Source organism: Epinephelus lanceolatus, chromosome 13 (genome assembly GCF_041903045.1).
Source record: "Epinephelus lanceolatus isolate andai-2023 chromosome 13, ASM4190304v1, whole genome shotgun sequence".
NCBI lineage: Eukaryota > Metazoa > Chordata > Actinopteri > Perciformes > Serranidae > Epinephelus > Epinephelus lanceolatus.
In genome coordinates, this window is record NC_135746.1 from 26,633,047 (window position 1) to 26,660,384 (window position 27,338).

The window sequence follows — 27,338 nt, forward strand, 5'->3', positions numbered from 1 at the left end:
ATTATCGAAATGGTTGATGATTATTTCAGTTTATCTCTTTTTTAATGACTAATTGATTGATTAAATATTTGTTGAATAGTGATAATAATAATACTTATAGACTTTATTCAGATAGCAGCTTTCATTCTTCCAAGAACACTACTGACCATTAAATGCTTTTATCTTACTATATCTTATCTAATGACGAAATCTGTGTGTGTGTGTGTGTGTGTGTGTCTGTTCCGTTTTTTCTCTTCACTGACTTGGTCAATCCATGTGAAATTTGGCACAGTGGTAGAGGGTCAAGGGAGGATGCGAATGAAGCAATATTACATCAATTGGCCAAAGGGGGGCGCTATAGCAACCGATTGAAATGGCAAACTTTGAATGGGCATACCTCATGCCCCGTATGTCGTAGAGACATGAAACTTTGCACAGAGATGCCTCTCCTCACGAGGAACAACTTTGCCTCAAGAACCCATAACTTCCGGTTACATAGATTTTCAGCCATTTTGAATTTTTTGAAAAACACTTAAAATCGATCGCTTCCTAGGAAGTTTGACTGATCTGCATGATCACCACGCAACTTTGTAGGCATATGACCATACATAATCTGAGGGGACCCCTACATTACTGACCTGATCAAACAAAATGGGGGCGCTAGAGAGCTAATTTCTTATCTAGGCCTAACTGCCATATCGATTTTTACTAAACTTGGTAGATATGTAGAACAGGACCCCACCCATCAGTTACTCGCCTCATGTTGTGTTGAATTTGTGGGGAAATGTTTTTCTGTACCCCCGTTTTTCTGTACCCCCAGTACAGGGTGGGGGGGTGGGGGGGTTCAGTGAAGCATGACAGGAAGGATGGGAGAGAGAGGCAAAGAGCAAAGGCCGGATTCCAACCCCCACCACTGCAACAAGGCCTAGCCGCACCTTTCCCATGTGAACTACCAGTGCACCCCACTTTTAAGTCTATACAATATATAAACACTTTAACTATCTGCCTTTCAGCGTGCTACCTCAACCATTAATGTACAGTTTTAGCCCACTAACTAACTAACTTAGTATCTAACTAACTATCCCACTATTGGCAATGGTACTACTGTACTTTCAATAAAGCAATCGTACTATCAAATTCACAAAAACTCTGTTTGAATACATTGCTCTTCTTAATGGGTTCAGTTGACTATTTAATCTGCAATTTCCTATGACCTGTATCCCAAACACACACAATGTGAAACTGTACGTGGGCAACTGTGCACTCAATGGGTATGGACTAGTTATATTATTATTTATACAATTATTTCTCACAGTTTACTTTAGTTTTCAACCATCTTAGATAAAATAAAATGAAATGAAATGAAATAAAATAGAATAAAATAAAGTAAAGTAAGATAAAGTAAAATAAAACAGTCACACTCTTGTACATTATCTGTGTAATTTCACAATTTAAAAAAAAATTTTTTTTAGTCGAACTCCAAATGCATTATTAATTTTGTATCACATAGGCCTACCTGACAGTGAGGGATATTTGCTAGTTGCAAACTTGGAAAAAACTCCTGCTGCACGACTGACCGCCATCACTGTCTGAAGCCCTTCACCTGAGCCGTTTCTCAATATGCGCTCTTGTGCGGACTTTTGTTTTTGTAGATTTGTGACACAAGTTAAGTCCGGCGGATTTGCTTTCGCCACGCCCCTTTATGCATCGGAGCAGACTTGTGTGGAAGACAGCCAGGTATCCCCGGAAATGGCAAGTGAGGGAAAGGCGCACAACTGTAAGTCGTAACTACCGATATGTTACTGTTGTTTTGTCACGGAATGTAGTGTTTTCATGCGTAGTTTAAACTTCAGACCCGTGGTCGATGTATTAATATAGAGCCCACCTGAATGTAAGGTCCCGTTAGATGACAGCGGTGTCAGCGCCCATAGATAATAAACGTGTGTATGAGCGCTCAGGCTGCCCGACCAAGAGCAGCCTCTCTCGGGTAGTCCTTTGAAATTTGTCACTGATATCTCTGTAGTGGTTAAATATGAAATGTAATTCGTTTGGGGTATGTCTAATGGGCAATATTCAGTCTCAGTATATAAGATATATTATTATATTATTAAATGTTGTGACATTGTTCATTTAATTGTTCTTTGTATGTATTATTTTGCTTATTTATGTGTTTTTACCATTCAACAAGAATTTATTGTAATTTATTTATTGTATTTAAAGATTAATTGTATCTGATATGAATTGTATACCTGATGTCTGAAGTGTGGCTGAATAAAATTTTCCTCTTAACATTTGACCTGTTTGATCCCATTTATATTGGTGAGGGCAGACTAAATGAGAAACTGCTGTCAGTATAATCCAGTACAGTTCAACAGCACCACAATCTACAACTCAACACTTAATATTAAACTGCTTTTCTTTTTTTCTAGATGTACCAAGTCCCCATAAAAATGTAGACAGAAAGCATAATGATGAGACAAATGCAGTGATGGACAGTAACTAAGTATATTTACTCAAGTACAAATTTGATGTATGTACTTTGGGTAGTTCCTTTTTGTGCTACTTTATACTTAGAGGGAAATACTGTACATTCTACTCAAGCTACATTTATTTGATAGCTATAGTTACTTTTCAGATAGTTTGTTTTATATGTTGTAAGTTTCATATTGACTAGTTGATGTGCGTTGTTATAGATTAGACTAGTATACTAATGAAAGGTGTTAAAATTAGCCTAATTCTACCGTGACAACATTTAAATGCTGCTTACATGTAGCCTACGTGTAAATTGATCAATTAATACTCAATACATATTCATGTAGCCTATATGATGATTACAACACTTGAAATTGGGTCACTCTGCATAATGAGTACTTTTAATTTTTCATTTTAAGTAGGCCTACATTTTACTGACAATACCCATATACTTTTACTCATGGCAGATTTGCAGCACTTTTACTTGTGACTGAGTTTTTGTTCTTTGTTGTGATATTAGGCTACTACTTTTTCTGGGTACTTTGTCCACAACTGGACAAACATATCAAACAACAGAGACATGCAAGCATAGCACATCTCATCCTCATCCTCCGCCTCATTCTCTGCTGTCTTTCTCGGATCTGCCTATGCCAAGTCCGAACTTGCCAAGTCCACAAGTCCGAACTGCTGAACTTGAGTATTAAGAAACGCCTCTGGATTGACACACTGCCCGGCGCTCACAATAAATAAATATAATAAGAAATATTCCCACCGCTCACAGTAAATATTCCCGCCGTTGGGGGCGCAAGAGTGGTCTATAACGGGAAAAGGTCCTCAAAGCACGCTAAAATATTGCTGTAGCATAAATGTTCTTGTACTCAAATCGTTGCCTCTTATCTAAGAAAAACAATATTTTATAGATGCCACTGTTGGTATTTATAAGTTTAAAAGCCCTTAAATACTAGCTACAAATGGTATTAAGCCATTTATTTGTCGGGCTTGTGTATTTTTTGTTCAGGCGCTACCTCGGTCAGCTAACACATTCGTGGGGCTTTGAAAGCGTAGTCCATTGGGTCCAGTGCAGCAGCGCCGCTGAGCCTGCCCGATAGTTTGACAGGGAAGACGTGTCGGCAAAGACAAAACACGGAGACAGGTGAGCCACAGCAGTCATCATTTATGATAAAACTAGTAAGAGCTTAAGACGTGATATGAACTCTGCAAACGCGTTTCTTCACCCCGAACACAGCGGAGTAGGTAACAGCTGAATGGACATGTAGCTACATAAAGTTAGCTCTACTAGCTTAACGTTACATCTTGTTTACTTGCCTGTTTAGCTCGTTTCAGTAATGTGTTTTTTGGTTGCTGTAAACTTAATTTTAATGTTCCAAATACTCAATCGATGTGTAGACACTTATGACCCTGTTAGTGCACCGTGTTTCTGTATTTATGTCTCTGTCATTCTCCAGGATAGGAATCTAGGTGAAGGGTCAGAGCCTGGGAGGGGGGTGGTATGAGTGACCGTCAATGATGTGACATATGTCCCACATTATAAAACACATATACATTATACCTATATATATTAGGCCTCTAATTTAAGCTTAAATCCTTATAAAATTAAAACCCCCATTGTTATGTAACATGAGAAAATCTGGAACAGAGCAGAGACTTATATTTTTGAAGGTCTTTGGTGAGTTATGTGGTGGAGGAAGTATTAAGAAAGTCCATAGAAGTACCATAATCTAAAGATATTTCATTAAAAGTAAACGTCCTGAATTCAAAATGTTATTAACATAAAAGCACAGGTCGATTATGAGCAATATGTACCAAGAGCATTTAAAGGTTGCAGTTTGTAGAGATGGGAATCACCAGATGATCCACGATACGATATTATTACGATACTTTACTCAAGATACAATATTATTACAATTTTTCAATATGCTATATTCAGTATCGCATTCAGACTGAAAAACCAACTTATTAAATTATTCTAGTAGGCTGCCTAAAGTTTAATTTATATTTGTCATATTAATAATTTATATAACAAAAAAAATCGATACTGTGTGATGATACGATATTGCCACACAAAAAATATTGCGATACTATACTGTATCGATTTAATGTAGGTAAATGTAGGACAGAGTAGAGCTTTATATTGTGAAAGGTCTTTAGATTAAGTTAGTAGGGGTAAAGCTGGCCCGTCCTTCACCGTCCCCATCATCTGACGGTTAATGGCCTCTTCGTTTGCGAGGGCAAGGGGGGCGCGTAATTCTTAGTCTCCCCAGTTGCTCATCTTTACAGTTTCTGTCAGTTTTGCGTTTCCCTCTCGCTACTAGTACTAGCTGCTCATTTCTGCTATCAGCTGTTTCCGGTTTATCCACCACCAGTGGGTCACACGTGCGGCGTCATCAATGCATTTAAAGTATCAAATGTAAAAGTACCTATGCAGAATGATTCCTTCACAATGTTATAGATAGAAAATTATATGCTTCTGTTTTCATCACTCACAGATACATGTAAGAAGTTTTAAACAATGCAGCTCTTTAACGTGAAGACAGTTTTTTTTTGTATAGTCTACTACCGGGTATATTGGTAACATCGTATTGAGTCATATTATATCTTAAAAGCATATAATAATGTATGTTTTTTAACATACAAAGTAACTACTAACTACAAATGTTTTTCAGTAAGAAAGAATATTTCCCTCTGGTAGTGAAGTAGAAGTATAAATTAGCATAGAATGTAAATACGCAAGTAAACAACACGTAGTTTGCGGTCCAGTTTAAATGGAAATTGTTCCGTTTTCTCCTTCATAAAAGCAACACTGCTAAAACAGAAAGTGTTTCAGTTTTTAAAATGTTATGTAAATCAGAAGTCTGGTTATAACTTTGCAGTAATAATTTGTTTCTTTCTGTGTAGAACACAATGGCTTCCATGTTGCTGAACACAGTGCGGGGCTGCTCTGTCAGCCCTTCCTGGGCAATGAGGTTGGGTAAGTTTTCTAAAATAACATTTATTTCAGATGCTCCAATATTTGCCAAAGCAATGGAAAAATGTATCAAACAAGAGAACACAGTCAGAAACAGGGGTGTAAATCACCAGTTTCATCACGATACGATATTATATCGATTCTTTGGACAACAATAAAATATTTGCTGATATCACAAAGTCTGCCACAATATGATTTGGATTTGATGCGATGAAGGGGCCTGCGATCGATATGACGCGATATCATCTGCCCATATAACACATTATGTTACAGAGGGAAGCTGCCCCCCTTTCTTTTTTACTTTTGGCCATTAAAGATAAAAACAACACATAAATAATAATTGCAGTAAAGTTTACGTCAGTTGACTCCACTAACACACATAAAACAGCACATGGGATTGGTTAACCTTCAGGGTTTTCTGGAAGAAATCTTTTCATTTTAACCAAAACCATCATCTTTTCCTAAAACTTAAGGTTGTCAGGCATAAAACCCTGAAGGCAAACTTCTCCCAACAGCCAAGTAACATGGTTTAACAACATTGTTTAACAAAAGTAGGAAATCCAGCTTAGCAATAACTGTCACAGTTCTTAGACAAATGAGTTGTTATTTGCTAGTCACCCATTATGCGCTTAAGCATGTTTACATTGCATAAATTAGCCTACTGGCTAGCAGCGTTTTCCTCTGCTCATTGCAGAAATCACATGCTACAGAACGGTATGGTTGAATTTCAGGCCAGCATTGTTGAAACAGAGCAGCTAATGTTCCTGTAGTGAGAAGTTAGCATGTGCTCTGTCTGTTTACCTGTATTTTCTCCCATCATCGAAAACATTTCCATACTGCTGATTTATTCCAGAGTAAATAATGTTATCCTCATCTTCTTTCTCTCGGCTGCTTGCCGCCTGCCGCTGTTTGGCGGCGACACAGACTTTTGGCGTAAGGTGTAACTTAAAGATGATGATATAGGTCGATGTTTTCACTTTGCAGCGATGATATTGTATTGTTGATTGTTGAATCGATATATCGATGGGTCTTTACACCTGTAGTCAGAAATACAGCACCAACATCTTTTTTCTCTGTGTCTCAGGGGCACGCTCCCTCAGTACAACCACCCAACTTCAGGCTCAGGGTAAGTCGTTACTCTAAGTGACTTTACTTCCATTCACATAAAAATCCAGATCATAGACTTGTGGAGATTAGTGTCATCGTAAGCCTCTATGTGAGAAGACATTTATTTACCTGGACAGAACCTGTGCAAAACTATCCTCTCTAGGACCTCTCAACTTCTAAATGGTTGAAAATTTGATATTTAGATGGTAATAAAAGTGATTCCTCAGTCTAACTGCCTGTTGCTGTCTTAATTGTCTTTCAGTTCAGACAAAGAGCAAAAAGACGCTAGCTCGGCCTGGTGTGAAGAACATTGTTCTGGTGGAAGGAGTTCGAACCCCATTCCTGATGTCTGGAACCACGTACGTCATCGGCTGTTGTCTTGTGTCTAAGTTTACTGACCACCGTAACTTTAGGAAGAAGGAAAACCTGTAGTCACATGATTTGTACGGAGAGATAATCCCAGTTTGAGGGTAAAACTTTTCTGGTTTGTGTTTACAGATATGCTGACCTAATGCCCCATGACTTGGCCAGAGCAGCTCTGCAGTAAGTGCTTCCTATTTTGCCTCGGTGCCTGACAGCTTTGACTGGAGGCATTATGTTTCCGGGTTGTTCGTTCCATTCTTGTAAACAAGATATCTCAAGAACACCTTGAGGTAATTTCTTCAAATTTGGCACAAACGTCCACTTGATCACAAAGATGAACTAATGATAATTTGGTGGTTGAAGCTCAAAGGTCAAGGTCACTATGACCTCACAAAACATGCTTTTGGCCATAACTCAAGAATTCATACACTAATTTGTAACGGGACATAATGATGACATGTTATATATAAAAGGTCAAAGGTCAGCTTCACTGTAACATCACAATGTTCTGCAAAAACACTTTTCTGGCCATAACTCAGGAACAGAAGGGGAGACATTTGGTCAGATACTGAATTGGTGACACTAATCTTGTGTTCCCACCTTGAAACTGCTGATTGTCGAGAGCTTCTGTGCTGTGGGGGGGAGGATGCGTGTGAAGCATCCATGTTTTCACAGACATGAACGTAAACTGTAACTGCAGCTTGGCTGGTTTGCAGAGGCATACAGCCACAAGACATTTAGTAGCACACAACATTTTTTAGTAGCACAATGAAAATCCAGAGACATTTTCAAACAAATAAAGTACTTTATTTAGCCTAACCCTAACCCTGTAGAAATTAATTTTTAATGTTGCGACTGGCTCTTTGCCATAACAAAAATGGAAACACACACAATGCAAATGTGTTTAAGAATATCTATTAAATTAATAAATATAAAATAAATATATAAATATAAGTATACAATAAATTGTATGAGTTCATAAATTAAAAAAAAAAAACAATCCTTGGTAAGTCCATTGAAACGCCAAGAATGTCTGTTGTCCAGCAGTCTACATAATCTGGTCACCTGGCTCGTTTGCGAGACACGCCATGTTTCTTCACAGTGTCTCTTTTCAGCTGCGCATCTCCTGTGACAAAGGCCGTTTTCCCAGCTAACTTCTGATGAGCAAGACACCATTTGCAGTACATTTTCCCATTCTTAAACACTAACCACGGAAACATGCTCTGCCACTGGGCATTGTATTTGAACTTTTTCTTCGTACTTTCTACGTTTAAGTTTGTCTTTTTGGCACCGATGCCTCCTTCTCCCTCCTCCCCCTCAGACACTCTGTCTGACTGGGATCTCTCCACCTTGCTTACCCTGTCCTCTTCATGGATGTGGTCCGGGTGTTCTTCGTCGCTCTCGTCTTCATTTAAGTCTCTCTCATTATCCCCCTCATCCTCCTCTCTGTGAATGTCTAAACCGGTGTTCTGAAAATAAGCCATAAGTGGCTTCATTTTAAAAGCAATCTTTCTCCGCGCCATTTCGTCTTCAGCTCGTTTGGCGCCCTGGTTTTCAAAATGTGCGTGCATGTGGTCACGTGTCTGTTTTCAAACGGCTGCATTGGTTAGATGAGAAGCACTATGTTTCAGGTCTGATTACACAGCCTACATAGATTGACTGCGGATGTGTTGGTAGATTCAGAATCAGTAGCCTACAGCCTAAACATTTGTGTTCTTTTTTTTTTTTCCCCAAACAAAGAAATCAACTACCGTTAACGTTAAACAACAAAACCGTGCACGTACTAACATTTTTGTAGCACTTGCACTGGTGCTACTGAATATAATTTTCTGGTTGCACAGGAAAGTATCCACTCGCAAATGCGACCAAAACACTTACACTGTCGAGCCCTGCTCTAAGGTCAGATTTCCGTGGTGGAAAGACAGCGAAATCTCACCAATGCCACCCCAAAATCCAAGGTGGCTGCTCCATGCATTAATAGTAGTGAAAGCTGTAGGAATATACTGTTCATCAGCACCTCTGTCTAATTGTATCTCATTAAATCAGTCGTACACACAGTACTGTCCAACTTCTATCTGTGGACATGTTGCTACAATGCTTGTAAGGTCGAAATACAGCGGAACGTGTCAACTGGTATTGCTAACAATGAATAACCTGGCTAGATCTGGTAATGCTTGGTTTTCCAAGGTAAATGCAATGATAATGCTTTCAGTTTTGAATGGTAAGAAAGACACAAGCTGTTACCAGTCAGCATGGACGTTATATAACTATGGCCCTACGAATTATGGGTGACCTTCAGATGTAATATCTAGTCGTCAAAGAATCTCAAAATGGCTGAAACACAACAATTTAAACAGCAGGAGAAATACAGGAACATTGGAGCTTCAGTTGTTTGGTTTGTCAGTCTGCTTTTGTCTGTTGCCATGTGATAAATTCACAGGATGCCTTTTTTCTGCCTCCATTCTTGTCTTGTTACAAGCAAAAGAAAGATGTCTCTTGTGTTACTGTTATTTAAAAAATCCGATTTTGGTTTCCCTAGGGGTCTGCTGCACAAGACGAATATACCCAAAGATGCTGTCGACTACATCATCTACGGAACAGTCATTCAGGAGGTCAAAACCAGCAACGTAGCAAGAGAGGTATTATCACAAACACACACACACACACACAGAGGTACACACACGAAATGAGTATAGTATCTGGAGCAGGACTTGCTCTACAACCAAAGGAGCATTTTTGAGCTGCTGTCCTGGTGTGCATCTCCTTCATTTTTCACTGTGGTTTCAGGCAGCACTAGGTGCAGGCTTCTCTGACAAGATCCCAGCTCACACCGTCACCATGGCCTGCATCTCCTCCAACCAGGCAATGACCTCAGGTATGTCAGGGAGAGAAATCTCCACGCAGGCCTCTTCTATTTGACATGTAGCATAAATTATGGGCTTTTATTGACTCTCGGGTGAAATTAAACGATGTACTTTGGCTTCATGCTGAATTAATTCAACTTAATTTTGACCCCCTGTAAAAGCAAAACAAACAAGCTCTCTAGCTGAGTTTAAGACATCAGTATAAAAAAACCGTAAACATCACATAAGGCACTTACATTTAAGAACACTAGGGATTAACAAACTGGTCCTATGTTTTTTTGGGTTGTTTCCCTCTTTGTGTAATTGTTGTCTGTCTGTTTGTTCTCCACCCTCCTCTCCAGCCGTTGGCCTTATTGCTGCAGGCCAGTGTGACACTGTTGTGGCAGGAGGGGTGGAGTTTATGTCTGATGTTCCTATCCGTCACAGCCGTAAGATGAGGAAGACCATGCTGGCCTTGAACAGAGCCAAGTCCCTCGGCCAGAGGCTCAGTCTGATTGGCAGCATCCGGATGGCACACCTCTCCCCAGAGGTATTCCATCACATAAAGGGGACCTATAATGCATTTCCTTATTTTCTGTTACATATATAATGCTACAATGTCAGATGGTTGTATTAAACATGGCTGAAGTTTCAAATAATGAGGTGAATGTATGTAAAAGTAACTCCTATGAGCAAAAACCTCAGGCTTCAGACAGTTGTGAATACTCTGCTTCTCTACTTTGGCTGCAAGCAGACGTCATATTGTGACAGATTTCTTTATATGGTCACCTGCACCAGGCACATTACTGCAAGTTTTTACATTATGTACACTGCTACATGTAGCTACATGCTAACATCAGGGAAATATGTAATCGTGGGTGCAGATGTTGCTAATTTTCTCGTGATTTCAGATCATATTCCTGGCACTACCGCTGCTCTCCTTTATAGTCATTCCCCTGGCTATGGTGCAGAGACGCCGAGATAGGGCTGAGCAGTGATTGATATTATATTGACATCATGATGTGTGACTAGATATTGTCTTAGATTTTGCATGTCGCAAGTGTCGTCTTTTCCTGGTTTTTAAGGCTGCATTACAGTAAAGTGATTTTAAAGAGACAGACGCTAAAACAGAGCATCTCAGACAAAAGGTGACTACAGGTGTTTCAGCACAGACAGTATAATGAAAATTAAGTGCATTCATGTTCTAGTAGAAACATAAAATACAAGTATGAACCCGAAAAATGAGCATAACAGGGCTCTTTAAGCGCTCGCACCTGTTTTAGTTTGTTAAATTTAATTTGCAGTGTCAGAAATCAGATTTCTTCTCTTAGACCTTTGACATACAGTTCAGTATTTCCTCCTGTAACATTTTTATTATGTGTGTGTAGCTTCCTGCTGTGGCCGAGTTCTCCACATCTGAAACCATGGGCCACAGTGCAGACCGTCTGGCTGCTGCATTTGGCGTCTCCAGAGTGGAGCAGGATGAGTTTGCCATGCGATCACACAGTCTGGCCAAACAGGCCCAGGATGCCGGTCTGTTGAAGGATGTCATCTCTTTTAAAGTGCCAGGTAAACAGTGCTCCGCTCATTAAACTGAGATACATGACATTACAAAGTAATGGATGGCTGTTGATGGTTAAATTGCTGATGTCATTTGTCTGTGCTTGTTGTCACCAGGCCGTGATATTGTTTCCAAGGACAACGGCATCCGCCCATCTTCCATGGAGCAAATGGGCAAACTAAAGCCCGCCTTCATTAAACCTCACGGCACAGTCACAGCCGCCAACTCCTCCTTCCTGGTAAACACATACACATGCCCTATAGCAGCCTGTGTACTTAAATTCCTACGTCCTGGCTCAAAAACACCATCAGCATAGATATGATTATTTGTCAGGTCAAATCTATATATAAAGCACATTTAAAAACACCACAAGTTGAACAGTTTGCTCTGCAGAACAGAGCAGGTAGCTGAAATCACAAACGTAAGACAAAAAACCCCTCAAAACATGGACTTTAACATCGATGCGTACACCTCATAGACACATAACAACAACTCAAAGGCATAGTCACAGATCCAAAAACAGCCATATCAAGAGGATTTAAACGCTAGTGAGTAAAACTAAAACCAACCGATAGGGTGGGGGATGGTGTTTCCCAGTATAGGGGCTGTAACCGCAAAGACGCGGTCAACCCTGAGCTTGAGGTGAGATCAAAGGACAGCCAGGAGCCTCAAGATAGCAGACCTCAGGGACTTAAAGGTAGCATAAAGGTTAGGGAGGTCTGAGATATAGGAGGGGCCACAACATTCAGGGCTTTATAGACAAACAGGAGAACCATAAAATCAACTCTGAACTGTACCGGCAGCCACTGGAGGGAGTCCCAAAACAGAGGTAATGTGGTCCCTCTTCCAGGTACCTGTGGACTTCTTAGTTGAAAACAAACATGCAAAGCTACACACACACATCCAGCTGCAAGAGCAAAGCAACTTTGGCTTTGTATTTTTAAAATTTCCCCTTTATAATTAAAATTTCTGGTAACTTTTTGGGGCACTTATGAAACGATTTGTTTAGCCCTGCTGAAGCTATCTCCCCCGACTCTCTTTCTACTGTTCTCTCTCACAAGTGGAAGCATTGTCGTCACTCATTAACTGCCCTCACATTAAATAAACTGCTTGTTTGTGTGTGTCCTCAGACTGACGGTGCCTCAGCTGTGCTCATCATGTCTGAAGAGAAAGCTTTGGCTATGGGTTACAAGCCTAAAGCCTACCTCAGGTATGCGCACCCTCTCTGTTTGGTGGAGCAGTCTCAGTTTCCCCAGTGATGCTCTTTCTGATGTGCTGATCATATCGTATTTGTGTCCTTACAGAGACTTTGTCTACGTGTCCCAGGACCCCAAAGATCAGCTGCTTTTGGGGTGAGTTCACAAATTTAGCTGAAGAAAAGCTAACCAACATTTAGTTAACACTGTGTGTGTTTTATCCTCCTGTACATGTGTGTGTGTGTGTAGGTAAGGATAGGTTTTATACCAAAAGTTTGAGTCTGTTTTCTGTTTGACACGGGGCCCTTTTTAACTCCCCAGGCCAACATACGGTACGCCGAAGGCCCTGGAACGGGCTGGCTTGAGCATGAGTGACATCGATGTCTTTGAGTTCCACGAGGCATTCGCAGTAAGTTATCAAACAACAAACAATGAAATAATGGCAGTAATACCACATGTTGCGCTGATGAGCCAGCCTTAATCATCCCAGGGGAAATTCCTTTACCTCAACAGCCCTATACACATATGCATTTCTTAAGTGATTAAACTGGAGTCTCTCAGTTTCTGTGTCTGCCTCAGTCCAACTGTGGCCTGTGTTATTCATGAGCATCAATGTTGGAGTAAGATTTGACCGGTCGACTACACATCCTGCACTTTGGAATCAGTGGAAATCAATGTGTTTTCTTTCTGGTATCTATGGCAACACTGGAGATGTATTTGTGTGTGTTTTCCAGGGCCAGATAATGGCAAATCTGAAGGCTATGGACTCCGATTGGTTCGCCCAGACGTACATGGGCAGGAAATCGAAGGTAAAGACAGCTGCTGGTCATATATTACACACTGCAACGGATAAACATTCTGCACAGACTAAATTAAAGACAACAATGATTGTATGTAAGCATTTGGTATTGGTGTAATTGTACTTTTAAAACTCATGTACTGTAAAACAAAAACAGGAAGTAATATCACTGAACATCAATCAGAAAAGAGATGTTTTTGCTTAGTTCTTGGTACTTTTCAATTATTCACCCGAGCTTTAACCCGGACCGTCAGTGTCTGTTTATATCCACCGCCTCTGTGAATGCTGAGTTCTGATATTGCAGAAAGAAACCCTGTAAATATCAGTCCAGACAAAATCTTTGTTGTGTCTTTCTGTAGGTTGGAACTCCTCCCATGGAGAAGTTTAACCTGTGGGGTGGCTCCCTGTCTTTGGGTCATCCGTTCGGTGCCACGGGCTGCAGGCTGGTAACCACAGTGGCACACCGGCTGCAGAAGGAAGGAGGACAGTACGGACTGGTGGCGGCTTGTGCTGCCGGAGGACAGGTAATTATTGGGTGACGTCAGCAGTGTCACACAAGCCGCTTTTTCTTTTTAACTTTAATTAGATTTTCACAATTTAAAGGGACAGATCACTGGAAATCAAAAAAATATATATCCTCCTACCTGTAGTGCTGATTGTTTTGGTGTTGGAGATATCAGCTGTAGAGATGTCTGCCTTCACTTAGACGTAATGGAACTAGATGGCGCTCAGCTTGTGGTGCTCAAAGCGCCAAAAAAAATACATCTGAAATACATTTCCAGAAATCCCGATTTCCTGATTACTAAAGATAATCCACAGATCTTGTTGTGAGCAGTTTCATGTAGGACCTTTTTAGGGAAACGTGCTTCTTCTGTTAGCTCACTTAGCACCACTGAGCATCCTAACGTTCCAGCTCAGCCAAGGACTACACCATTAATGTTTACATCTCACTCTGTCATGAGCCTCTCGTCCATGAGTAGATGCACTCTTCCTTCTGGCAGTAATACGGTTGGCAGGTGTAGCTCTGCAGGGAAAAAAAAAGGTTCCTACATGAAACTGCTCACAACAAGGTCTGTGGATTATCTTGAGTAACCAGGTCATGATTTCTGGAAAGAGACATTGCTGTTGAGTTTTTCAAAAGTATTTTTTAGGCGCTGTGAGCACCACAAGCTGAGTGCCATCTGGTTCCAGGCAGACATCTTTACGGCCGATATCTCCAACACTTCTGCAACTCACACCTGACAAACATGTATTGTTGTGTTTTCCAGGGTCATGCCATGGTGATTGAGGCCTACCCCCAGTAAAATACTTCAACCCACATCTGTGATTTAACCTTATGATCATAACGACAACTGCAGACGCTAACATCCAGACGACAGAGTCTAAATATTAGCACCACCATGCCTTCACCAGAGCCACATGCAGTGTGTGAGTGCGCTTTAGGAATCTTGTGTAAATTCAACTTTGCATAGATGCAGTTAAATTATATCAGAATGTTGTCGAAGAATGTCGCATATGAGTTTATGGACTCTGCGGTGCATCACGTTGGCATGTCGCTGAGTCGAATGTAACATAGCTAAATATTAGCACTCTAAAGAGATGCAGTGATTCTAATGTTTGTATACGCTGTAATGTTTTTTTCTTACAAACTGCTGGAATTAAACGGTGTGACGATGACCACACTGACACTCATTTCTGGGGTTGCTACTCTTTCTTGCTCTGAAAATGGGCCTTTTTCAAAGCACTCAACGGGAAAAGCACAGATGGTACAAATCACGATAGTGGCTCTGTTCTGTTCCCAGCAAGTGTCCCAGTAAGACAGAATGCACAATATCAGGGCCCTGGAATTGAAGCAGCTAAATTGAATTCAACCATCATTATTTATTTATTTATTTTATTATTTATACATAATAAATATATCTCAACTTGTCTTGTATTGAAAGGGCCAATTAGCTGCACCTGCACAGTGATTATCAGGAGCTAGAATACTAAAAAAATTCACAGGTTCCATCTTCTAAAATGTGAATATTTGATCTTATGTGAGAATAAGCTGAATACTTTGGGGTCTTGGACTGTTGCAGAGACATTTGGAGACACTTACTATTAACCCATCTGCCAAACATACGAGGTACAACCCAAGCCACACTAGATGAAGGAGAAGCCATCGTGAATAAGTGCCACAGTGCTCACACAAAGTTGCAGGTGTGTGAAGGAAGACATGAGGGAGAAATTATAGAATTTTTCTTTTGTATTTATCCTTCATTTAAATCAGAAAAGTCTCATTAAGAAACAGTATCTCTTCTGCCAGGCAGTCCTGGTCAAAATGGGCAGCAAAATTAAAAAACATTCAAATACAAGTACGTATGGAATTTTTTCTGATGCCCCAGTGTTATAGCTACTGGAGTCATATGTCACTGAACTAGAATGTCCTCTGCAATTTACCTGATAAAAATCAACATGGATTTCGATTTGGAACCATTTCCCATAAGGTTTTCTTATAAGGTTAATGAGACTGAGGAGAGAGGGAGGGGACAATATCATTGTGATGGGCATTTTTCACTATTTTCTGACATTTTTACACTAATTGAGAAATTATTAGAAAATTATACAGTTATGAAAATAATATGTTGCAGCCCTAATCTGATGTGACAAAAAATATTTAAAGGATAACTTAGGCATTTTTCAACCCGGACCCTATTTCCTCGTCTAAAGTGGTCAAAGAGACAGATGTGAACAACAGTTTTTGACATTGGTCCAGTATTGAGCGAGCGGGCAGCAGCTGCGGGACAGGCTGCAATGGAAGCACATGGGGCAATTGAACACTCACTGTATGTCCATTAAATTTGGTTATTGTCACCACAGACAGGCTCAGATTGTTATTATAAAGCCCCCTTTCCACCAAAAACTTTTAGTATGGTACCTTTGGAACCAACAGTAACCCTTCAGACATGGTACCTAGACCCTAGCGTTTCCACTGCAAACAGAACTGTTAAATGTGGGCGGGATTGTTGTCACTCAATGCTCCGTCCAGCACTCACTGTATTTCCTCCTTTATCAGTCTGCACCTTGTTTATCATCCACAGAATGAGGCTGCACGCCGACATTTTCAGAACAAAATAAAACAGGCTGCAGTGAGAGTCTCTCTCCATGGGATATTTTAAAAAAGCAGGTTTGTGCGTTTAGTCCTTCTCAGGCAAGCTCAGGGGTTTAGTGTTGCTGGAGCCCACAGGAACAACGATCCAAAATGCTTATTTTCCCCCTCAGAGCGAGGATTAGAATATACGCAGATCACATAATCCAGCCAAAATTAATATATATTTTTAATTACTAAATGTGTGTGTCCAAGAGAGACAATAAAAAGTAAAGTAACGGTCAAAGTTGTCACAGTGAAATTTAAGGTGTGTTGATGAATTTACATTGTCAACTCATACAGAGTAACATTACAAGTTAACGTTCCACCTTAAAAACTGCCGGCAGTCAGCCCAGTGAATTCAGTTATTTTTTCACCCTTTCATTTTATAGTTAAAGTCTCCTAATAAAACTCTCCACAGTATGAACAGTGGTTACATGAGCCTCAAAACCAGCCACAACTCAGCCCTGAGCAGAGTGACCGTCCTCTACTGACCAGTCAACGGACTGCAGTGTTCACAGCTCCACCTTTTAGTACCAGATCTGTGTGCTAGGTACCCCAACAGAGGGAGGGCCAAAAATGGGGACGGTATGGAACGGTTCTATTGGTACCATCTACAACTTTTCACAGTGGGAATGGAAAAAAGCATAAAAGCGTTCTGAAACATCACGAGATGTCACTTGTTGCAGGCAGACAACAGTGGAGTGACATTTAGAAAGAGTGTATTTAGCAAAATGTATTCTAGCGTTATCTAAAAGATTTTCAATATCATGGATTATTATTTCTGATTTCGACAAGGTGGCTCAGGCCTTTGAATTAGATCGCCGCCCGCATTTATTTGTGACAGAGTATACGCATGAAGAGAGGATGAAAAGGCAGAGAAAAAAAGGCAGTGTAGGTTTTTATCTTACTGTTCACATATTCATCACATCTTGCTGATGCTTCTCGTTAAGACACTATCCCCTTTGCTGCTGTAACACTGCAAATTTTCCCACTGTAGGAATAACAAATCTTATTAGAAAAGACCGTGTATAGGGGCTTGTACAATAACTAACATAACTCAATGCCAGTTGGTACCTCCTTGATGTATAGGAAGGGCAAATGTAGGCCTAAAAATACTATAAATATATTACAGAACCATAAAAGCTTGGTTTCAAGATCTCAAATGGTTTCTGTAACAATAAATATTTGCATCTAAATAAGCAAAAATCAAACTCTGGGTGTGGTTTGATCAGATTTGGGAGTGTCAGCAAACACCCCACAACTCTCATCACATTTTTTTATGTAAATGATATGCAAATACACTTTATATTTCTTTAGAGGGACAAAACAGAGAAACAGATACACAGAAATTTGTCTTGTGAAACTGTTTTAACTCCCAACAGAATATCTTGTGCAGAGCTTCTAACATATTCTCATTCGTCATATGATTTAGCAGACAGCTAACCAGGTTTTGCCCTTGCCCCTATAAAGGTAATTAGATAAGGGCCTTCAGGTACATTTCAGTAGTCATGTTTACAGTAATAAAGCCACGATTGAATCGTTGCTGTACAAAACATATCTACTCCGACTATTGCATTTCCTCTACATTTATTTAAAGTCTATTCTGATTGAAGGCCTTGGCACATGGACATCAACAACTTCAAGTAACGTTGATGTTTAATTCAGCAGGGGCTGACACCATAGCAAGGGAAAAGATCAATGTATAGGAAGCTTTGTGCTGCACATAACAACAACAATGAATTTGGGGGGGAAAGGGGGTGTACAGTCTAGTCTTTATAACTGATTTTTTTTTTTTTAAAAAAAATTTGCATTGCCAAAATATTTTTTGTTTTGTATTTGCATCCCGGTCTGTGTACCAAGATGTGTCAGCAGTAGACTGGCTTTGGATTCCTGTGCGATTAATTGATGGTGAATAATGCTGTCTGCTTCTGACGGGACAACTGATGCTAATGAGGAGGTAAAGAGGGATGCTCGGGCTTCCTGGTGATTTAAAACAACATGAATATGGAGGGATTTTTGGGGGGAACGTGTGCTGGCAGGTTGCTTAAAAGTTCAGGTTTGCAGTGGTGTCTTCCGTTCATAGTGTGGAACTTTTACATGCGCTAAAGTGTCTAATTGACAGCGGATGGGTAAATTTATATCAACACATTGCCTCTTGTTCTGCTTTGGTATGTGCGATCCCCTCAGCGCTCAGCGGGGTGTCTGCTCTGCTCATCACACACACACACACACACACACACACACACACTCAGGTTGGGGGGCTTGTTAACATAACTTCAGTCAGACACTTCCGTTTAAAATGTATTTAAAGATTTAATTCTTCCACTTTAAGAAAGCCTTGACTCTGATTAATGCAGCCGAGCCTGTCACACGGGCTACAGGCGGAGGGAATAAAACCAATGTTTCACTGCCAAGGCAAAACGGAGCTCGAATGTAAATAGCAGGGAGAGAGACAGAGAGGGTTTTTGTGTTTTTAAAGCTTCAAAAACCGCCTCAACCCTGCGAGACACCGGAGACACGCAGACACACACCGACACGCCGACATAGCGGGCCGCCTCCCTGCCTCTCCCTGCCTCAGCGGGGCTTTGATCAGACGGAACCTTTTATGGGGAATGACTGGCGAATGCACCCGCTGCTGTCACTACAAATCTACCTCACCGAGCGCGCGGGGGAGCGGGGAGGGGGAGGGAGGAGGGTACCGGGTGGGGAGGTGGAGGTGGGGGGTTCGGGGTGTTCGCGCGGAGGGGGAGGGAGGGAGGGAGGGAGTCGGTGTGCAGCGGTGTCTTTCATCTCGTCCTAGCCGGCTCACGCGGGGCGGCACCTGCTGAAAGCTGCACTTGACTCGCGCTCCCTACTACACCTGCTCGTGCGCTCGGTGTGCGCGCGTGCAATGTAAAACAAGTCTCAGTGCACTGTACTGTTACAGGCACCGAAACGCAATTAATGGAAATGCAACAGGGGTGTTCAGGGTCAGGGTTTGTCACTAGAAACATATAGTATTCACATATAGTTCTTTTTAAACAAACCAAACACAGTCCTCTTGAAGTGCACCAAAAAGTGGACTGACAGAAAAGGGACTCAGTTCTTTTTGTGTTCACATTGTCAGTTCATTTGAGAGAGGCCTCAGCCCTCTTTCTGTTCACATTATAGCCTCACCTGCCATTTTATCAGGTACATCTGTTCAACTGCTTGTTAATGCAAATAGCTAATCAGCCAATCACATGGCCTGTGCTATGATGCCAGGAAGTTAAACGATCAAAAGTTACTTTCCTGATTAGAAGCCCTTTTTAAACAGGAATTGTGCAAATCTGCAGGAAAGCCCAATCAGTCTTTTTTCAGCATTGGCAGTTTAAAAGCAAAATCTGGGAGTGCGGCAAAATGCTGCCTGCCTACTTTTGTTTATACAGAATGCGCCTTTTTCGGGACAGCATTTCTCTGGGTGAAAATGCCTTGTTGATGCCAGAGGTCAGAGGAGAATGGCCAGACTGGTTCAAGATGATAGAAAGGCAACAGTAACTCAAATAACCACTGGTTACAACCAAGGTATGCAGAAGACCATCTCTGAACCAACAACACGTGGAACCTTGAAGCAGATGGGCTACAGCAGCAGAAGACCACACCAGGTGCCACTCCTGTCAGCTAACAACAGGAAACTGAGGCTACACTTCACACAGGCTCACCAAAACTGGACAATAGAAGATTGGAAAAACGTTGCCTGGTCTGATGAGTCTGGATTTCTGCTGCAACATTCAGATGGTAGGGTCAGAGTTTGGTGTAAACAACATGAAAGCATGGATCCATCCTGCCTTGTATCAACGGTTCAGGCTGGTGGTGGTGTAATGGTGTGGGGGATATTTTCTTGGCACACTTTGGGTCCCTGGTCCATGGTCCATGGTCCATGGTCCATTGTTTAAACACCACAGCCTACCTGAGTATTGTTGCTGACCGTGTCCATCCCTTTATGACCGCAGTGTACCCATAACTGGCTGATGCAAACCTATGTAACCCCATAAAAGCTATACCTGATTTGTATATCAAATCCATAAAGGAAAAAGGTACACTCTTCTACTGTTTTTGGCAGTGATTTCAAATAAAAAAGCTCTGGGAAGCAGTGAGAGAGAGTATCCTGGACATATCCATAGAGATACCTCTAGACCCAAAGCTTTTAGTATTAGGGTTTGTATCCAGCCAATCATCAAACATTAGAAGGAGAAAACACTTTTTTTTTTTTTTTTAGAAATGGGCCTGTTATTGGCTAGAAAATAAAAGTTCAAAGAAAGCCAGTAGGCTGAGTATGGATAAATAAATTTCTGAACCACCAACATCTTTGCCCTTGGAAAAAAAATACATATGCTATCAGGGATAATCAATCACTCTTTCACAAAATCTGGGGTACCTTCATGTGTCATCTGGAGAGGACACATGTTGGAAGTACCCAGGGATATGCTATAAGTGACCCTCTGCAACGTCCCAATCTGTAAACGCTTTTTTTCTTGGTAATTGTTGTCAAAATTTGTACATTAATATAATGTGTACTTTAAATGGAGTGTATTGTATTGCTCTACCATGATCCCTAAACGTGTAATTTATGATTTTCTCTCCCTTCTTTTCTTTTTAAATTTATTTATTTTCCTCTCTCATTTTTAAATTTTTAATTTAATTTAATTTAATTAGTTTAATTTAATTTAATTTAATTTAATCTTATTTAATTTTATTTATCTTATCTTTAAATTCATAGTTTAGAAAGATGGGTGGATAACGTGTTAAATACTCAGCAGTTGTACTGAGAATTTGTTCTTGTGTCTTTGTGTGTTCTTTGTTCTTTTGCGTGCACATGCTGGATGCACTTACTGGATGTGTGACTATGTATGTCTTTGTTAATTGTTGTTAAAATCAATAAAGATACTGTTGGGGGAAAAATTGATTTAATGGCTAATCTTCTCATTAGAAAAAGTCCAAATCGAGATGTTTAATAAAATTCACATCCTGCCCTCTATGTAGCCTATATGCACCAGGCACACTTCCAATAAAGCCTGAAGACAGCAGCTGGCCTGCACCAGTGGTATGAAATGGTGTACACTTATGGTCTCCTAAGTAGACGAGGTCCAGAGGCCTGCACTGGGTCAGGTACCAGCGGGTAACCCACAAAAAGCTGTGTAACGGGTAAAAATATGTATATACCGTAAAACTTCAACTAAAAGCCTCATCTCAATTAAAAGCCCAGTCCATTTTACTAGCCAAAAAGGAATTAAAGGCCTGTCCCATATAGATGCCTCTCCCTAATATAGGTCTGTTGAGTTCAGTGATTTTAGCAAATAATAGCTCTTGTTACTAATTGAAGTTTTACGGAATATTAATTTATGAGCACGGGTTAAAATGAGCTACAGACAGGTGGGTCGGTGGGTGAGAACAAAAATATGTTTTTTTACTTTTCAGAATAAAACAATTCTCATGCTGCAGTTCCTTTTATTTTGAAAGTCAGTGACACAAATCAAACCTTTGACCTCGTTGTCACATTCATCACTGATGTGGAGGACTCCAGCAATGAAACATTGCAGCCCAAGGATGAGGTGGCAGCCTACATCAAGTTCAAGACAGCCAGTGAGGATCCTTTTGAGGTTTTATGGTGGTGGAAGGAGCATGCTTAAATGTTTCCTAATGTTTTTGCCATCCCTGCATTGTGCGCAACCAGTGAAAGAGACTTTTCCTCTGCTGGATTTGTAACTCAAGAACAGAAAAAAACAACTTAATGTGAGTGACTGTAGCCTGCATGTGTTCAATCACGGGTGAAGGTTGGGTCGTGGGACTCTTATGAATGGGTGTGGCCGGGTGCAGCTGAGCCCCAAAAAGCTATAGATTGAATTACTGTTAAGATATGAAAAATATTAAGTTGTGTTGCTATTCTAAGTCACTGTACCCCAAGATCATGTATAAAAGGCCCCAAAACACTTGAAAAATGTGTAGCTCAACAGTATACTACTATTTACTGTGTACTTCTATTTCCACCTCAGAGGAAAACATTGTACTACTCCATTTTCATATTACTGGGTATGTTGCAGATTCACATTTTACTCACAGAAATACACTAAGCAGATTTCCAAATAGACATAGGCTAATGGTCACTTGCTTTAACCACCGCTGTTATAAAGTAGATCATGGATTTCATTAGCTGAGATATTTTGCAGGCAGTAACATTACTGGTCTTAAAAGTTAGTATGGCAAACTTATACAGTTCAAGCTGCAATGGCAGAGTGCCGCTTATCCTGTGGGCTCTCTGACTCAAAGAAAGTGAGGAGTTCAGTTGTATCGTTAGCACATCCAGCATCTTAACTGCATTCAGTGAGCTGTGGCCAGCTGATGTTGTGCCAGGGTAACCCACCAGCTGCAGATGGCATGCTGCTCGCTCTGCAGAGCCCTGGCTTTCTTGGTTCTGGGAACAAAAGCATTCATCCCCAAGCATTCAAGTTACATCACTGATGCTTGAAATGTTTGCTACATGTGAAATCTGGTCTCTTTCTTCATCTGTTCTTTGTACCATAGTGAGCAACAGAGAACAATGCATAGAGGTAAACATGCTAAACTCTGTCAAACCTCAGATTCAGGGGGACCAATGAGGGTTCTGTGCCGGCCGGGGAACAGTGACCCAGCTCTTTGCCCTTGCGGGGTTGCTGGAGGGGTTGAGGAAGATTACGACCACAAACTGGGAGCTGTGTGGGGGTACTGGGGTCATAGATTTGATGCATCATCCTTGTATAACCAAAGTGAGAGCCGTGTATGTATACTCAGCATTAAGTCCAACACGTTTTCAGGGGGTTTCCACAGTTGTCCTTTGTGATATTAATGGACAGGATCTTAAGGCACAGCTGGATGGGGGTCCAGTTTGAGGACCTCAGAATTGCGTCTCTGCCTTTTGCAGATGATGTGGTTTTGTTGGTTTCATCACAGCGTGACCTTCAGCATTCATTGGGGTGGTTTGTAGCAGAGTGGGAAGTGGTTGGAATGAGAGACAGTGCCAGTCTCTGCTGGAAAATGGTGGATTACCCCCTCTTGGTTGGGAGAAAGTTAGTACCCCAAGTGCTGGAGTTCAAGTATATCAGAACCTTGTTCACAAGTGAGGGTAAAATAGAGCGTGAGATGGACAGATGGTTTAGCGCAGCCTCAGCCGTGATGCTTATATTGTGCTGGACTGTTGTGGTGAAGAGGGAGCTGAGCTGGAAGACAAAGCTTTTGCTTGACTGGTCCATTTATGCCCCAACCCTCACCTATGGTCATGAGCCCTGGGTAGTGACTGAAAGAATGAGGTCACGAGCACCAGAGGCCGCAATGAGTTTCCTCCATAGAGTGGCTGGGCTTAGCCTTAGAGATACGGTGAGGAGCTTGGACATCCAGAGGGAGCTCGAAGTAGAGCCGCTGCTCCTTCCCATCGAAAGGGGTCAATTGAGGTCGTTCGGGCATCTCATCAGGATGCCTCCTGGGTGCCTTCCATTAGAGGTGCTCCGGGGACATCCAACTCCATCTTCACACCTTGTTAATCTCAAATTCAATATGTTTTAATGGCATGAATTAAGTTACTCATGTTTGTACAAGATGTGCAGTATAATAATATAAATATAATTCAGAATATCATGTGCAACAGGTTGCTAAGATCTCTCCTTTCTATCCCTCTGTCTCTTCTCTACCTGTGTGAGTGTGTTAGTGGAGTGAGTGATGCTTAACAGGTTTCCATATAGCCTACTTACTGTACAAGTGTCAAACTAAATGTGAGTGGGTGTGTGTGATGTTAAAAGTTTTGGTATCGACCGTACAAGTGACAGAGTTCTGCCAGTGTTTGTGAGAGACAATGACTGTGCAACTTTTAACACTGCAGAAGTGTCAGAGCTTTGTGTGTGTGCACAGATAATTTTAAGTTTGGTTATTCTGTTAATCAGAACTTCAGGCTGTGTAAACTAGAAAACACAGTAAAGGTCAGACTTACAAAGAAATGGCCCTCATTGGTGAGCTCTGTGTACCATGAACAAACACAAGACCCAGGCCGGTGGGGGGTGTAGGTTCAACCTTACCAGTTTGGTCTCAGGAGAGGCGCCAGACAAAAGTCAGCACACTGGCCCTCCAGGCTTGGGGGTTGGACGTGGCCGTAACAACGCCATCCCATAATAAACACACTGTTACAGAAGCTTCACTGAGCAAAACTATTGACATCAGGCACTTAGTAGACCCCAGCCACCAGAATGGTGTAAGGATGTCCACTCCTGATGAAAGCCAAAAGGAAATCAGGAGTACGAAAGATGGTCTACTAGGGCCAAAATCCAAGATCTGTCTCGGATCATGGACTGTCCAAACCATTAACGAGACCACCAAGACAGTACAAATCCTCAGTGAGATGAAGAGATACCACCTGGACACCCTGGGGATAAGTGAAAGTCACTGGACTGACTCCGGACGCCAAGTGTTGCATGATGCATTTATCATCCTCCACTGAGGCACTGAGAATACCCACACACACGTTGTGTAGCCGTCATAATCATCAACAGTTTACAAGTAAAAGATAATCTATGTATAATGACATAAATAGAGAAAAAGCAGCAAATGCTCACATTTGGGAGGATAGAACCACCACTGATTATTAAATGACATGAAAAACTCTTCAAACCTTTTTCCAAATAAACTTTTGTTTTTTTCATTTTCAAGATGCATCATCAGTGTTCCTGTAAAGCCAAACCTATGATTAACCAAGAAAGTACTCTAAACTTGTAGGAGTGTCCTTCATTAGTTTGTATTACTCAATCACATACCCCATTTTGTTAACTATTGAGTGATATAATCTCTAAAAAGACCAGAATGGTGGACATTTTCTCGGGTTTGGAGAGCGTCTGAGAAATGTTAGATAAAGCACTTGTGATCAGAGAAAGTGTTTTCCATCTATTTGAATTCATCTGTGGTTTGGAAATCTCAGAACTCATTGGCTTTCAGTCTGATAACGATAAGCCTTCAAAGGCAACGGCCAATGTTTTGGGAGATCCGGTGTAGCGAGCAGATATCTAGACTTCCTCTGCCTTCTTCCCCAGTGTTTTGTTTTACTTGATTGGCTGAAGGAGTTTGTTTGTGAAGGCGATTGTCCCAACCCATCGAAAGTGTTTGGGGCTGCAGCGAGTCCAGGCTGATACAGAGAGCGAAACAGAATGTTGAGCTCATGTCATCAAGATGGTCTTAAGATGACACACCCCTATATCTTCACCACCAGTACAAGATGAACCCACCAATGCTAGAGTTATTTGAACCCTGCTACAATGCTATGCTATAGAGAATGCATCAGGCCAGATATAAAAAATAATCCACTTTATAATTCATATACACAAAGACTTGACTTACCTTATTACATTCACCTTAACCCTAACCCAGAACCCTTAGCCTAATCTTAACCGCCTCCCTTTTAACCCAACACTTGATAGCTAGCCTAATGCCAGCTTAGCATTTTCATCAGGGTTTCTGCTTCTGAACCCAGGGGTGAAGGCGGCTGATCTTGAACTAACATGTAGGTATGGTTGGCGAGTCTATAAAGCTAACATCTTCTGATGGACTCTGTGATTGCATTTTAGTCAATGATTCTGCCTCTTCAAATGGACTGTTTATCAGCTGCATCACTGTCATGGGTCAATACTACTCAAAATACAACCAGAAACCAAATTCTGATACAAAGTTCTTGTTGTTACCCTCAGATTCTGCATACATAAAGAGATTAGTGGTTTGGTACCGTTACGCACATTCTACTCTTTTCAGCTATGCTATATTTCCAATTGCCTTGCATTTACATGTGATGTGTTTACAATAGTGCTCCTTCACTACATGTGTCTATGACATGATCAAAATGCTTAATGTTTAATTAGATCAACTCAAAAGTTAAACAGGCTTAGGGTGCTTTTACATCTACCCTGTTTGGTTTGGTTCAGTCGAACTCAAGTTCGTTTGCCCCCAAGTGTGGTTCGTTTGGGCAGGTTTGAACACAGCAATTGCACTCAGGTGCGCACCAAAACAACCGAAACCTTCATGAAGAGGTGGTCTCGGTCCACTTACAGACAAACTCTGGTGCGCATTGTTTGTGGTGAGAACGTGTTCCGACCTTGATCCGAACCAACTGCAGTCACATTACACATTGTTTAGGCTAAAGAGGCATGAGCATGTTACAGTCCTGGAGGATTATTAATGTGCACCTCCTCCTGTACTGCCTTAATATGCACATTCAGCACATCCAGTGCATCAAAACATTGTTTTCTAGTTGGAGCCGCGCCTCATTTTCAAACTGTATGGTCTGACTAAAATGAACAATGACAGCAATATAGTCCACAATGACCAGCGCTAAAATCAACCTGCGTAGTTGTCCCTCCATTGTGACATTAGAAAGTGTCACATTTATCTTGCAAGTGTACTCTTCTTCAATGTTTTGTTTACTTCCTGAATTTTTCCCACATGGAAATTCTGACCAATCAAGAGCAGCTTTCTTGCTCAAGGCATTTGATCTGGTCCACTTGTAAATGCTGCTGGTGGAACACGAACCAGCTCTAGGCAATTATGCAACTTTGTAACAAAATGATTCGGAACAAAGAAAGACAACTCTAGGTCTGAAAGCACCTTTAGAGTAAGCCAGAGCTTCATTACCTTGTTTGCTTTTTTTTTTTTAGCTTTTTTAAAGGTATTTATATTTAGTTATTACCGTATAGTTTAATTACATGACACTGCTAACAACAAGGTCTGTGGATTATCTTGAGTAACTAGTTCATAATATCTGGAAAGAGACAATGCTGTTGAGTTTTTTTAAATGTATGGTTTTTTTTGGCAATTTAAACACCACAAGCTGAGTGCCATTTAGTTCCATTATATTTGAGTGAAGACATCTCTATAGCC

The 27,338-nt window shown here is 41.0% G+C and overlaps 1 protein-coding gene across 1 annotated transcript; it reads left to right on the forward strand.

Annotated features, from left to right (window-relative positions):
- The first annotated feature begins 3,499 nt into the window (after positions 1–3,499).
- On the forward strand, positions 3,500–14,998 carry hadhb (hydroxyacyl-CoA dehydrogenase trifunctional multienzyme complex subunit beta). Its single transcript, XM_033647865.2, has 16 exons — positions 3,500–3,604; positions 5,368–5,440; positions 6,522–6,563; positions 6,807–6,903; positions 7,043–7,087; positions 9,447–9,546; positions 9,695–9,782; positions 10,113–10,300; positions 11,139–11,319; positions 11,428–11,549; positions 12,442–12,521; positions 12,616–12,663; positions 12,829–12,916; positions 13,242–13,316; positions 13,666–13,830; positions 14,575–14,998. Exons 2-16 carry the CDS (start codon positions 5,374–5,376, stop codon positions 14,608–14,610), a joined length of 1,422 nt encoding a protein of 473 aa, XP_033503756.1. The 5' UTR covers positions 3,500–3,604; positions 5,368–5,373; the 3' UTR covers positions 14,611–14,998.
- The last annotated feature ends 12,340 nt before the right edge of the window (positions 14,999–27,338 follow it).

Bases quoted from the DNA above. Each gene is read 5' to 3' on its own strand.
- hadhb (XM_033647865.2), top strand. From the start codon at position 5,374: ATGGCTTCCATGTTGCTGAACACAGTGCGGGGCTGCTCTGTCAGCCCT. The intron at 11,320-11,427 runs GTAAACAGTGCT...TGTTGTCACCAG, and splicing joins CATCTCTTTTAAAGTGCCAG to GCCGTGATATTGTTTCCAAG. The intron at 11,550-12,441 runs GTAAACACATAC...GTGTGTCCTCAG, and splicing joins CCGCCAACTCCTCCTTCCTG to ACTGACGGTGCCTCAGCTGT.